At 38.4% G+C, this 15506-nt stretch overlaps 1 protein-coding gene across 2 annotated transcripts in view; it reads right to left on the bottom strand.

The window, feature by feature from the left end:
* Positions 1 to 15506, bottom strand: part of ikbkb (inhibitor of nuclear factor kappa B kinase subunit beta) — a 56685-nt gene that overhangs the window by 26932 nt on the left and 14247 nt on the right. For both annotated transcript variants that reach the window (XM_088335749.1, XM_088335748.1), the window contains exons 5-14: positions 14492 to 14561; positions 11505 to 11593; positions 8879 to 8968; positions 8687 to 8811; positions 5798 to 5905; positions 4785 to 4914; positions 3740 to 3934; positions 2800 to 2914; positions 544 to 667; positions 325 to 476 (exon numbers count right to left, since the gene is read on the bottom strand). In XM_088335749.1, coding sequence (XP_088191875.1) covers positions 325 to 476; positions 544 to 667; positions 2800 to 2914; positions 3740 to 3934; positions 4785 to 4914; positions 5798 to 5905; positions 8687 to 8811; positions 8879 to 8968; positions 11505 to 11593; positions 14492 to 14561 — 1198 coding nt within the window. The remainder of the gene's footprint in view (positions 1 to 324; positions 477 to 543; positions 668 to 2799; positions 2915 to 3739; positions 3935 to 4784; positions 4915 to 5797; positions 5906 to 8686; positions 8812 to 8878; positions 8969 to 11504; positions 11594 to 14491; positions 14562 to 15506) is intronic.

The raw sequence follows: 15506 nt of genomic DNA, 5'->3' as shown, positions 1-15506 counted from the left end.
CGACAATCAAAGATCACTGGATCGTGGGTACCAGCTTACGTCTCCTTTCTCAATAAAAACTAAGAAACTAACGCAATTGGGTTCCCGTCTCCGTTCCTGGTGCCTGACAAATTCACTGGATTGTCCGAATTGTAACGAGACCAGGTTCGTGAAGAATCATTTCATTAATGGAATAATAGCGCACCGGCTTCATATTATTTGGGTACATTGTTTCAGACTGACCGTGATGTTTTTGTGATGAGTTTAAGCTTTCCAATGATATGTGGCATGAAGTACAACAGTCTCCCGACCGGCTCGGGTTAAAAAAAAAAGTTAAAGACGTACCGATCCCAGTGGCAGTCTGCTCCTGGTATTTGTCCATATCTATATGAAGGCTAATGATGAAGAAGTCCAGCTTGGCCATGAGTCTCTGGTGCATGGACACCATCTCGTTTTTCTGCTTGGACAGGGACGAGTTGTGTCTCAGCAAACTCATGCTGAAAGGAAAATAGTGTGTTCACTGTTATGAATATCAAACATTTGTGTATTTGTGAAATTTCCCACATGGCCGCTTTTTGTCCCTGCTGCAGTTTTTGCCAGTCCTCCTTCAGAGACCGGATGGTGTGCCAGGCTTGGCCGCAAGTCCGCCTCAGTGGGCTATAGGGTAGAACATGCTTTGGGTCCTTTTCTAGTTATAAAGAAGAGGATATGATGGTTATTTTAAATTATGTAACTGTCACAAAAGGTAGTTCAAATTGAGTAGGGTGTCAGTTAATAATAATCGAAATAATATGTTTTATTTCAAAGCGCCTTTCAGGACACCCAACTGTATTAACCTAGTTTTGTTATTATAGGTCTTTTACCTGCACTACAATTTTCAACAGAATAATGTTCTCTTTGGTATTAATACTGTGTGGTATGTTTCCGTAGTGCAGTGCTTAGGACATTTTCCTAACACGGGACTGGGTGGAAACATATGATTGCCCTGAGAGGGATGGGTGCCACAAGGCTTTACTTGCCCAATACACACCACTGGAAATGGTCCCCCTGCGCGCCTCGTGGTTAAGGGATCCAACCAATCAATCATACCAATACTGGAATGTAGGGTCTCCCTAGTAGTCATTGTCCTTACTGCATTGAACAGTATTTTTTTAGTACAATATAGTACAATTGTAAACTCATATAAAAATTATTTACCTTTTTTATATAATTTGGCTAATTAGTGTTTATTTCTAATGTATTGTAAGAGTTCTGTGAACAAATTTACTAATTCTTTAATTTAATAGCAAACCTTTTTACCCTTTTATGATTGCATTATTATTTTTATTTCTTTTAATATTCTAAGAGTATATTTTATTTATGTCATAATTGGAACACCTGTGGCAGCTTGATTGGCGCCCACAGCCCGGACAAGCTGATTGGTGGCCACACCCTTCTTAAGGCCCCGACTTTATTTCAAACTTTGTCAGATCGTTGCGAGCTGTTGTGTTTTCACTCAGTGAGCGTTTCCGTCCGACTCCGTCCCTGTTAAATCTGTTTTCTGCCTGATCCCCGTGTTCGACCCATGTCTGAACCTGACTACGCCTGTTCTGCCTGCCGCCTGCCTACGATCACTATTACGAACTCGACATCGCCTCTGATCTCCAGGCCTGATCAAACGATGTGCCATTCCCGCCCGCCTTCTTCTGACACGGAAGTGTCACCCCCGCCTTGCTCGATCCCGCTCTCCGCCAGTCCTCGGATCCGGCAATCAAGCAAGCCTAACTCTCACTCTTTTTTCAATAAAATCTGAGAAACGCATCCAATTGAGTCCAGTGTCCGTTTTGGTCTGTGACAATTTATTGATAGAAAAAATAATTTCAGAATAGTTGTTGTGGCCTTTAGAATTTGTTGTATTTATGTATTCACTAATATTATAAAATATTATTTTGTATTATTCTGTCGCTGATTTTTCAAAAAGACATACTTCGGTTTGAGGGATTTTTTAAAACTTTTTTAAAATTGTGAATATCCCATTCATGCAAAAAATAAAAATGACTTTAAATAAATAAGGAGTTTCTTTTCGAATAGCAGGTAAAATCTTTATAAAATATTAAATTCATTTATTTATAATATATTTGTATTTATTATTTTGGATATTTTTGTAATTGCTATTTAATGAAGCCAAACAGCCGGATTACAACGAAGCTCGTTAAACGATGCAGGAATGTTTTTAGGCAGATTATTTTTATCTGATGGCATTATTGTGTGTTTTGGAGTAAATATTTCACACGTTTGGATTCACTAGGCTTTCAAGAATGTAACCACTCCATATTTGTGTGGTATTGTGACGTAAGTAGAAGTTCCCAGCACTTTTGGGTGAGCTATCCTGATTTCATATCGTTTTTGTTTCAGACTGATCATGTTTCTATGATGTGTATATTTTTAAATGGTCGGAAGTCGTATTTTAGTGACTGGTGACATCGTACAGGCACGACTTTGTTGCACAACAGTCTGACAGCCCGCCTTCCAGCCCTAGAAACATAAAGGAGTTAATGAATTGAGAGTTTTTAAAAAAACTATCATTTTTAGGGCTTACGCCCATGTGTCATTGCACTATTTTACAACTTAAGCCGGTATTTAAGCAGTACTCTGTAAACATTTTTGCCTATTTAGCCTGACATTTATCTTTTAAGCCTTTTGTTACCTTTACCTGTTCATCTAGGGAGTGCCATGTCTTATCTCATTGCATACAATATTTCACTACTTTGTTATGAATTACAATAAAGGCAAATTAATTCAAATGTTGAAGACATAGTAAGCAGTAACTTGAGGACTCACGGACAAAGCAGATGTTTTCCGGGAGAGCTCGAGGAGTCAACGGCGGCTCGTAGCTACAAGACGAGCGGTCGAACAGAAAAACAAGCGGGAAGTCCGTTCGATGCCCATCTATCTCCTGCATGTCCCAAAGATATTTTAACATCAAATATCGCCGTTGGTACAGCGCCTGGCAAAGGTATTGGCCCTCCCCCAAAAACCTTTTGTCATATTGCCACAATTGAGGCTTCGAACTTAAATCTAAAAGGCAGCAAATATTAAAGAATCAAAAACACGTGAGACCTAATTGTGGGGGTGAACCAAATTATTTCAACATTTGATATTTTATTTACAACAAAGAAACTAAAAAGTCAGTGTTGCAAAAATATTTTGCCTGTTTTCTCAGCTCAGCCAACTGATGACTTCTGATCCAATGTCAACCTAATTGAATCACAAAGACAGAGTGCCTCTGTGTGTCATTTAGTGTCAGTTTAAATGCACCAGAACAGACAGTATTAGTCCAGTCCTCACTCTTAAGGAGCATTTATGCAAAGATCTAAAACATTGCTGTGCACAAACGATCATTATCGTACCTTAAGGAACTTGAGCTGTTGTTTAAGGAATAATAGGCAAATATGTCTGTTTCAAGATGTGCAAAACACATAGAGACATAACCAAAAAGACTTAGGCAAAAGGAGGTCGTACAAAGTATCAGCCCAAAGGGAGGTTATATTTTTGCAACACCTATTTTTTTTTTTATATGTAAGCACAATATAAAACATTGAATAGATTAGGTTTCTTTTCACGATTGTGTCTCACATGTTGATGATTCTTAGAGTTTTTTTTTAATAGTATTTTAGATTTAGGTTTGAAGCCTGAAATGTGGAAATATGACAAAAAGTTCCTAAAGGGGGCCAATAGTTTCACTTGGAACTATAATTTCTATTCCGATCCTTGTCATTACCGCATAATCCACAGCGCATTGCGTGGCAAGTCCCTGAGGCTCCAAGGCTAAACCAGCTTCTAAGAGCAACTCCTGCTTGGTGGCGGGGATGCCCGTGTCTTCTTCTATCATCTTTTGCAGCTCGGCCACCGTCTCGTCATCCGCCACCGCGTACCTCAGAATCTTGGCGCTTGTCATGTTCAAAACTTGAACCATCTGAAAGAGACGCAAATAGAATTGGTAACAGTTAATTTTTTGCTTTATATCATTTATTTCTAGCACTTAAGAGTTCCATCCATCTGCACCACTTATCCTCACTAGGGTTGCGGGGGTGCTGGAGCCCATTCCAGCTGTCTTTGGGCAGTGGGCAAGGGACACGGAGATATACAACCATTATTATTAATTTACACCTAGGGCCAATCAAGCAGACATACATGTTTTTGGAATATTAGAGGAAACCGGAGTGCATAAAGGAAACCCACATAGGCAAGTACATGCAAACTCCTCACAGAGAGTCCGTGGTAGGTGGAACAAAACCTCGGACCTCCGCAAGTAATTTTTTTACTTTTACTCTAGTAATTATTTGTAAATACTTTTTACTTTTACTTGAGTCATATTATTCTGAAGTACTTTTACTTGAGTAAATTTTTTTTGCTCCTAAACCCACCTCTGCTCTTGAGGTAAAACAGGTTTGACTCATAGTGAAAGCTTTTCAGCATTGTCTTTTAAAAGCACTAAAAGTGAACATCTTAAAGAATTAGGATTGTTCTCGTCACAGGCTTTGTTTTTGTCCAGATGGGGGAGTATTTGGTGGTGAGACTGAGACAGGGATGCTTGGATCCATACAGGTGAGGGAAAGGGTAGCTCTGCACACATTTTAAGTTGCTATACACTTTGTATCTATTATTTTGTAGTAGGAAATTTTCACATTGATTTTTTAAAATCATAATTTGAGCAAAATTTCCTCCAGCTTTGTGCACATTTCAGAAATGGTGTTTTCCACATGACAGGGACTAAAACTGCTTGAGTAGCTTGAAATAAAATACACAATGTGATAGAAACCCACTTTGAGATGCAGAATAAGATCCAGCTGTGAAAAACAGTTAACGGGCGTGGCCTCCGGGTCTTTGCCCCTTTCCTGTGGTGACCACTTGAGCATTAGTCGAAGCCACCTCTCCAGCTTTTCTGCTAGGAGACTAACACATAGGAAGTGATGCACAAACAACAATTCAGGGTTCAACAATGGAGATTGGAAAACAAGGATTCACGAAAATGAAATCTCCCTACCCATACCGATAAAATCTTGCTTTTGATGACTGATTAACTGATTTTTACTGCATTTAGTACTTAAAAAAAAAACACACCCAAAATCAAATGACTTCTATGTGTGTCTTTATTGTCTTGTCTACAAGACAATAAACATGTATTACAATTTTTTTTTGATTCATAGCTTAATTGAATAATCAATTGATTAATCAGTAATTGAAATAAGCCCTAGAAATGTTGTGCTACTATTTCTATAAAAAATATATATTCTTCCCGATTTTTAATCAATAGATGACCAGCCGCCCCAATTCCAACCCCTAATGCTGTCACGACTGATACAAGCAGTGGACCCAAATGCGTAACGTTTCACACAATGCTTTATTGAGGGATTGGGGAAGTCAGGGCGAGAGGAAGACAGCGATCTGGTGCTCGCTGGGCAATGGGTACTGATGCTGTAAGTCTTGAATATGACTCGGACGAGGCTTGAGCCTGCGACCTCCCAGTCCGAGGGCGGGCGCCCAAACCCAAGGCCTCCAAGGTATGAGAGAAAACCCTAAATATATTCTAGGGAGGAATTTAGATGCTTGGACACTTTCTTACAAGTAGTGTGGGCTGATAGAAAATTATAACTTGGCATCAAATGAACAATTATAGGTCTCATTTTTCTCCATCAGGCCCATAACTGTCACATCATATTTGGCCATTTTAATAACTATCGGCAGGATAATTATCGTGCATCCCAAAAAAACAGACACTTTTGATATATTTCTATGATGCTTGTAGAACAAGCGCAACAGTTTTTAGGTGGCTCACCCATTGAGGTTGTTTGGCTGAGGAAGCTGATTGGAGAAACGGACCACCCCGGAGAGGTCCTCATAGACGGCAATGTCGCTGTCTTGTTTCAGTCGCACTTTATTGTGCCTGTAGATAACACAAGAAACAATTTGATCCTTCTTTGTTTCCATCGTGTTAATGTTTTTTTCATCAAACGTGTCTTCAAGGGTTGCCAGTAAATTACATTCATGTTGCCGAAAAAGTTCCTGCACTTCTTCATCTAAGACAGAGGTGGCCAAACAATAGCCGGCGGGCCACATGCACCCTCTCAGGCTTTTTAATCCGGCTCGCAAAACAAAAATTGTCAGATTAAAATGACAATATATATGATTGTAAAATAAAGTACAACTACGAAAAATGTTTTTTGCTGCCGACTTTGTCCTCGTCGGTTTGTTTTTCTACAACAAAAATACTACTACTAAATATTACAAAATGACTTCAAAACCAAATACAAAATGTAGTGTTAAAAAATATATCTAATTTTATTATTTTCATTTCATTCTGAAAAGAAAAAAAAATACCATTAAAAATACTCCAAAAATACTACTACATTAATATTATAATACAAAAGTACGTCTACAGAAATAAAACAACAAAAATACTACAGAAATATTACAAAATACTCCCATTGAAATGCTTCATAAACACTTTTGCTGAAATACTACAAAAATACCAATACAGTAATACTATAATACCAAATTACTACTACAAAAATATCACAACCAAAATATTAAAAAAAAACACTACAGTAATATTACAAAAATATTATAGATGTACTAACAAACATTCTACTATGGAAATACTTTAAAATACCACATAAATACTAAATGTAAATGGTCTGCATTTATTTAGCGCTTTTCAAGTTAATGAAGACCTCCCAAAGCGCTTTACAATGTGGTTCACATTTTTCCTTTTTACACACTAACTAACCGTTAGCAGTGTCAGCCATGCAAGGCAACTGCCTGCTATCGGGGGCATCAGGGATTCAGTGTCTTGCCCAAGGACACTTTGACATATAACTCAGAGGAGCAGGGATTCAAACCTGTGACCTCTTGATCCCAAGACAAACGCTTTACCGCCCCCAAAAAGCCCTACCATGAAAATACTATAAAACTACTACATCTGAAATACCATAGAAATACTACAAAAATTAAACTACTGTGATACTACAAAAATACTACAGAATTACTAGATACTCCTACGGAAATACTTCATTGATACTTCTACAGAACCACCGCAACCCCAAATACTACAGATGTACGACTGCAGAAATACCACAATGATGCTACCACAATAAAACTATAACAATACTGCAAAAAAATACTACAGAAATACTACAACAATACATAAAAATACAACCACAATAATACTACAAAACCAAATTTAGTGCTTAAAACAGGAACTGTTTGCTTTAAATGTGAGTGTTTTAAAACCAATTTGATATAACTAATCTATTTAAAAACAAATATATAGTAATATAACTTGTAAATGTTTGCATACATATTTATTGATACATTTAAGAAATAGATTGATTAGTCTCCAGTGATCTAGGAGTGCTAGTGCATTCCAACAAAATAGTATATACTAAGTGCGACTTGTATGTAATATGCATGTACATCATTATACAACCTCATAAATATAACGGGAAAATGACATTTTATCTATCTTTGGTGGGACGTGAACTGAGCTGGGTGAGCCGAGTGGATGCAGTTGGGCGCAGACGGCGGATTAATAAAAAAACGGATTATAAAATGTCTACTTTTGAATGATTTTAATGCCTCCTTTTTTAAAATAATTGTCCTGACCGTCGCTTCTACCTTGAGCATTACTGAAAACCTGGTGACACGAAGCAAATAAATGCAGTACAAAAAATATAAACTTCACTTAACGAAGCGCACAAGATTCTGAACTGAAGGAACAAAGAGAAAGTGATTGTTGGAGGTAGTTCAGAAAATAGCATAGCAGCATTTTCATGATGCAGTGACGCCAAGCAATAGCAGACCACCATCTTGTACAGAGTGGGCAATGTGTTAAAAAATGGGGCCAAGAGGCCGATCCTGGAAACCTATCCAAATGTTTTTATTTATCAATAAAAATACATGCAAACATCTACAGGTTTAATTACTTTTATTTCTATTTGCTTATGAAACCTTGAAAATGAAAGCAAGTAATATATAAGGACCCTGTTTTAAGCATAACATTTGATATTTCCCGTAGTTTTGTAGTATTACTATTGTTGTAGGTGCGGTTAAGCTTCACATCACAACACTGGTGATGAAACAAGCCCTTTAGATCTCAACACCCTAATGAAGAAACCACCAGAGCAGGCGTGTCGGCGTCATTTTCACACACTTTTTAAATTTTTTTCTTCAGTTATTGTCCGGTCTATAGAGTCGGACTGCCAAGAACCACGGCAATGCAACAATTTCAAGCATTTTAAAGCATTTCACATAAAATACAGGCATTTTCCTGCCCTTGAAAACAAAACATCAAAATTCAAAATTTCATGAACCAGGAACGGAGACGGGAACCCAATTGCGTTAGTTTCTTAGTTTTATTTAAAAAGAGACGCAAGCTGGCACCCACGATCCAGTGATTGATGATTGTGGGGAGCAGGTCGCTCGGGACGCGGAAGTGGAACTTCTCTGGCGAGCGATAGCGGTGTCGAAAAGGGAAAAGCAGGTCGGGTTGTCGGGGCGCAGAAGGTTCGCAACGATCGGACGCCGGTAACAGGGAGTCGGGGGGTTTAAAAAGTAGCAAGGAGCCAATCAGCGACCAGGGCAGCCGCAAGTGCCCCGAATCAGTAATCACGACACAAACATTTCAAGATTTCAAGCACCCGTACAAACCCTAAAATTGAGACTTTACCAGAGAACCGGTTGCCATGTCGGCAAAAAAGGTCTAAATCCTGTGATGCATTCGAACACCAAGGTCCCGAAACTCCAATAGTCCACTGCCACTGTGTACTTTTTCCTCTCGATCAGCTCGGGAGCCTGGAATCGAAAACTACAACATTCAAGAGAAAATCACGGGGCTTCAAATCTGAATTGTTCTACTCACCAAGTACTGTAAAGTTCCCACAAAGGAGGTACAAAGACTGCTCTGGTCCAGCTCCTTAGCGTAGCCCAGGTCAATTATTTTATGGATCAACTTTAATAGAAGTAGAAAAAAAACGTACATGACAATTGCAAGCACATAAATTACGTATCCGGTTGTGTTGTGCTGCTTTGCGAATAGTTTAGTCTAACTTTCTCAGCCTGTGGAGTTCCTTTCTGGTCACACCTGTGCCCCATTGTCTTCATTTCCCTTTTAATAGCCTGGCTGTCTTGAGCAGATTCCTCATGTCTGATCATCCGGACGTTTACTTTGACTTCAGACATCTTGAAACTGTTACCGATCATGGGTGCCTTCGTTTGGGTTTATGACAAATAAATGGTCTGCATTTATATAGCGCTTATCAAGTTGCTGAAGACCTTCCAAAGTGCTTTACAACGTGCTTCACACTTACCCATTCACACACACACACACACGCACACACACTGATAGTGGCGTCAGCCATGCAAGGCCTTTAATCGCCTCCTTATTTTTAACAATAGTCCGGATCGAGGATTGGTTGCAGCCATGCAACTTAGCAATGGCAGAGATTTATGTTCCTGTTTTTGTATTTCCTAATACTCCCAAGCTTCATTTCTATGGTTTTTGCTTCTACCTTTAGCATTCTTGAATATTTAGGGACCCATGGCTGATTAATACAGTACAAAAACTACAGGACAACAATGATTTGTAAACTGTAAGCTGGGAACTGCCTGAAAAGTGCTTTACAAATAAATTTGATTTGAGAAAGTAGTTGGTACAATTGTTAAAAATAGACTTAAAAACATTCAATTTAGTTCAGTCATCAGTTTAAAAATGTCATGATTACTGATGTGACTCACCTGTGCCCGCTCCCTTGGCGCCAACTGCCTCAGACTCTGATTGGCTCCCTGTCCCTATTTAAACCAACTCCCATCCGTCCCTTTTTGTCAGTCCGTCTGCGAACCTCAGTTAACCCTAGGCAAACCTTTTTTTCGACCCTGACTCCCACCTGTTTTTGCTCCAGTCTGTCCTCCGGCTTCGACCCGTTTTTTGATCCTGCTCACGTCTACTCTCCTTTCGTGGCTTACGACTCGCTTCCGAACCCGACCACGTTTTTGCTCTCCTGTCCCGGCTACTGCCCCTTTTTTTCCGTTCCCGACACCGCCAAGGACGTCTGTCCCGTCCTGTCCAGTATCTTGTTCCAGTATCCAGTATTCGATATCTATCCCGTCTGTCCCGTCCTGTCCGGTATCTTGCTTGTCTATCTGGTATTGATCCTGTCCTGCCCTGTCCAGTATCCGATATCGGTCTCGTCCTGTATCTTGCTCGTGTAAACAGTATCCGGTGTCGATCCCGTCCGTCCCGTCCTGTCTGGTATCTTGCTGTTGTATCCAGTATCGATCCTGTCTGTCCTGTCTGGTATCGATCCCGTCTGTCCCGTCCTGTCCAGTATCTTGCTCGTGTATCAGGTATCGGTCCCGTCCTGTCTGGTATCTTGCTTGTGTATCTGGTATTGATCCTGTCCTGCCCTGTCTGATATCCGATATCGGTCCTGTCCTGTATCTTGCTCGTGTAAACCGTATCCGGTATCGATCCTGTCTGTCCCGTCCTGTATCTTGCTGTTGTATCCAGTATCCGGTATCGATCTCATCTGTCCTGTCCGGTATCGATCCCGTCTGTCCCGTCCTGTCTGGTATCTGCTCGTGTATCCTGTATCTGTTATCGATCCCGTCTGTCCTGTCCGGTTTCTATCTTGTCTGCCTCTGGCTTCCTGTTTTTCCACACCGGACTTCTGTCTCACTTCTTCCGCCCAGCGATCGCCGAATCACTGGCGTTTGTGTTCACGCGCATGACTGCCCCATTCCCGTAAAATAAAGCTTGTGTGAAAATGTTACGCGTATGGGTCCATTGTCTGTTCGAGTTCTGACAATTACCTCCTGAGCCACGGTGACCAGAAAATGAATATTAAAAAACCTTTATTAATTTAGCAACATGATTATTTAAGTCTTAAAGAAAATAACAGAAATTTAATAAACAAACTTTTGAACATTTTTGATGGATGGTGTACCATAAGATTTCTTCAATGAAAAAAGTGTCTCTGGGCTCTAAAAAAGTTGGGAAACACTGGCATAGTGCACACTACTAAAGAATAGAAAATACAAAAAAAGACTTGAAGTTCAGCTTATTCAGACAGAGTCACATATAGACGACGTTCACGTCAGTAGCACTTTATAAAACCTGCATTTTCGTCTTCTACTTGTTCATTTCTCATGATTTGGATTTGTTGTTCACACAATAAAGCAACACGTTACGCTTAAACCAAGTTTCAGTGAAATTTAAATTGATTAATAATGGAAAAGCACAATTATCTGTAAGGAAAGTGAAATTGAAAAAATTGTGTTAGAAAATATCCGACCAAGAATAGATTGTTAGGTAATCTTTTAAAAAAAAAAATCCAGATATTAAAAGCTCCCGAAATAGACTGCAGGATTTGGTTTTCCGTCATAAACTTATCTTAAGCCTGGACAAAAAGTTCACAATGCCAAAGGACGTCAGACTTTAGAGTTTTTTTGGCGTCTTTGTTGAGACACAAAAAGGGATTTGTACTTACTCTCTTCTCTCCCTGCTGGAGCACTATATTTTCAGGTTTCAGATCTCGATGGATGATCCGCTTCTTGTGGAGGTATGTCAGAGCCGAGGCTGAAAGCAAGTCAAAAGAAAAACAATTTAGAAGAATGTGATTCTTTTACTCAAGAGGTGTAGGCCATAAAATTATATTTATAAAAAAATCTTTTATAATTTGATGAACTGGGTGGGTTGGCAGGCATTTAGTTGGATCCCAAAGCCAAAAAAAACATAATAGGTTTAAAGTGCGTCTTACTTTGCAAACAGTACAGGCAGGGAAGTCCGATTTTAAATGAGAAATAAAAAAAAACGATTTGTTTACACCTCGGGATCTAATGCAATTAGCGTTTCATTCACAATAAAATACATTACATATGGCTATTATAGTACATCAAATAAAGGCTATTTGTGTACAATTAGTTGTGATCATTGATATCATAGCGTACATTGATTCGTCTCCAGTGTTGGTGACTTTTTCTTCTGCGTTAACGAACGCATTTTGTAGAATACGACCGCGCTTTATTGTTTTAATAAACGCGTTACATAGACTACGGTCGCTTAATTGTTTTAATTAGCTCGCTTTATTGTTTTAATAAACTTATTACATAAAATGCGATCGCTTTTGTTGGTGCGCAGCAGAATGCGCGATCACGCGAGGGGGGGAGGATTTTGAATGGGAATCGGATTCAGGCACTGCACCGTACCTGGACACAGCGCCTTTTAATGTATCCGCCTTTTCAGACTCGTCCTTGAATTCATGTTCATATTTCGTCTCGTAATGACGTTTAACACTTGACGTGCGAGGTACAACGCCCTCGAGGCATACACAAACAGCACGGTCATTTTTTGCACAAAGCCCCATTCGTCTGTCCACGCTGGCTGGAAAGAACGAGATTTTTCAGGTCGAGGAGCCGTCATGGTTTGGCTGTCATGATTCGTTCATTTATCGCGTGCCGGTGTTTCAGTGGGAGGGTTAAAACAGATCTCTCCTCCTCTGCGAGGCACCATGCAGACACACGCTCACCGTAAAGCCGTTAAACAATGAAAGCGCACAATGAAAATGTCTAAATTTCAGGTAAAAATGCGCATTTAAAAAAAAAATCATTGCACTCGCGTGCCACTGGTTAACCCCTCCTGGCACGCGTGCCATAGGTTGCCGACCCCTGGTTTAGAGACACATCTCTCCCCATTTAAGTGTTAGGAAAAAAAATGCCAGTTATATTTAGCTTACACTTTCAATTGCAGGAAGTTCTTCCTATTACAACTTACCAGTGGGAAACGCTACCTTCCTTTTTTTTGCATGGCCCATAAGAAATGTCCATAGTGGATACTTTATTCTTACACTAATCTCCATTTCATAGTGCCCTGTTTAGGTGTGGCATGCATCTGTCCTCTTGGGCGCAACCCCTAGGAGGCGATGACCCTTCACAGGACAATGCTATACAAACTAATGAATGCCGCTGTTAATCACAAGGAAAGAAGAAATGCAAAGCCAACACAGAGCAGTGTTGGCCTCATTTTTGGGCAGAGAAACATGGCTTCAGTTCCAAGCATTTACAAGCTCTTCATCCAAAATTCCAAGCGTCTTTCAATCCATGAAAACACAACAATAAAATACAGGCATTTTCAAGGATTTCAAGCATCCTTAGGAACCCTAAACATATGTAAAATGAGCAAGATTATCTGCCAATGGACCCCTAAACGTATTTTGTTATGTAGTATAACTTTTTGCATGTGGAGACTGGAAATGGTCTTGTCGTCATCCACAGCTGCATAGAAAAACTGCCAATTGTTGGTAAAAACTAGCAAGGACTTGGCTTTAGAAACACAAAAAATCTGCGAATATTGTGCGTCAATGAGTGAGTAGACGATGACTACGCAACCAATCACAGCTGTATGCACACGTGTGATTCATTGTTTAAAGCAAAATTTCCTGTCTCTTACCCTGATTTTCTCTAAAATCTGCAAAATGTTTATACAAAGTACTTATATTATTCACTGTAAGCTATCATTTAACCTTAAATAAAACGCATTTCAAATATTTTGCATTTTAGATTACCTTTTGGTGACATACATGCTCAATTTTAACCTGTCCGCAGTGCAATGTAATCAACTTCCTCTACAGGTGTAGGTCATAGAATTTTAAAATAATTTATTTTTCTTTTAAAGTTCGATAAACTACACTAAACTTAATTTCAATATGCAATTAAATGTTATAAATGTTATTTATTCAGCTGTATTTATTTTATTTCAATAATTATCTTTATTTTTTATTTGTTTATTTTTATTTTGTATTTATAATGTATCATATTTGTTTATATTTGACTATTGTTTGAATGCAAATTCAAATTTTCATATTTTTTTCAACTTTTTTCAATTTTGTATTGTGTTGTATTTATATTTATTTATTTATTTATTTATTTTCTGGATTTAATTCCACCTTTATCTCATATTCGTTTTTTTGTATCTATTACCACATTTATATTTACATTTTCTCATATTTTGTATTTAATTCATTTAAATCTTTGCTTATTTATATACTTATTTTTTAAATTAATTGCAACATTTAATTTTCACATTTTCTTAATTTATATTTAGTTTTTTATTTATCCAGAATTTATGTTTAGATTTGTTTATAATTTATTTTACGTATATTTATTGCTTTTTTATTTCTATATAATAGTATTTTAATTCAGAGGTAATATTTTAAATGGAATTTTTACTTTTATTTGTTTGTCTGTTTATTAGTTTATCTTTTGGAGTTTTCCAGGTTGAAAGTCCATAGACAAAGAACAACTGATAGCTTGGACATGATGTCGCCATGGTGGTGACGACATGCAGTGATGACATAATGCGACCAGACAAATGAGCCCGGTTTTCTTTTTAAATGGCAGGAAACACATCATCCTGCCAGCTCACCCGGATGCAAAGTTAGTCAAAACTTCGTTCGACTTTCTCAAAAATGATACTCACATATGTCGCACAGCAGAATCAAAACGGAGCCTTCCCGCATGCCGCAACAGTTCTCCAAAAGGTTCAGATACTGCATAGAAAAGAGATACGGTGCAGAAATTGCAAAAATATTGTTGTGCAAAAACAATCACCATCAAACAAATGAACTTGAGCTGTTTTGTAGGGAAGAATTGTCAATCTTTTCTATTGTTTAGGTTGTGTAAAACTTCTAGATACATACACGAGATCTTTTACTCCGTTGGATTTACTTGAGTAAGTTTTAGGACATTTTGTACTACTAGGAGTATTTTTAAATCCCTAGAATTTTACTTTTACTTGAGTAAATTTGTGAAGATAAGAACAGTACTTTTACTCCGCTACGTTAGGCAACATTGAAGTAGGCACTTCGTTACTTGATAAATCCCCTCCACGTAAGTACGTGTCTGTCCATCTCCGCTAAGGCGCATATATTATGACGGAGACCTCGGACAGGCTTTACAATGTTTAACAAATCAATCGTAGCAGCACGTGACTCTATTCAACTTCAGCGGAGATAAAAATTGTTTACGGATGTAACAGATCCAAAATGTCGCTTAGCAATACCGACTATGAAAACACAAAAGAGGAGGAGCACCTTCTCCTTAAAAAGGGTGCGAAACACCAGCTACAATATGCGATGTCTCCTTGGTTTATGAGTTAGCTTGTTTTACTGCTTGCAGAGCCTGTTAAGATAAGTAATAGGGCTTTAAATGTGCTACATGTGCCTAATTTATTTATTGGATTTATACTATTTTTATTTTATTGTTTGTTACAGCACTTCAGTTTACGATGATTATTTTAAACTACTTCTAAATTAAATGTATTTTTGTTGATTAGATGGACTTTGATAATGTGATGATCTGATTGGTTGTTTTTAAATCAATAAATACGGCGTTGCTACAGTTACTCGGTACTTGAGTAATTTTTTCACCAAGTACTTTTTTACTTTTACTTAAGTAAGTATTTGGGTGACTACTTTTACTTCTACTTGAGTAAT

Source organism: Urocampus carinirostris, chromosome 5 (genome assembly GCF_059441175.1).
Source record: "Urocampus carinirostris isolate Australia breed hairy pipefish chromosome 5, RoL_Ucar_1.0, whole genome shotgun sequence".
NCBI lineage: Eukaryota > Metazoa > Chordata > Actinopteri > Syngnathiformes > Syngnathidae > Urocampus > Urocampus carinirostris.
This window is presented reverse-complemented; position numbering and strand designations above follow the sequence as displayed.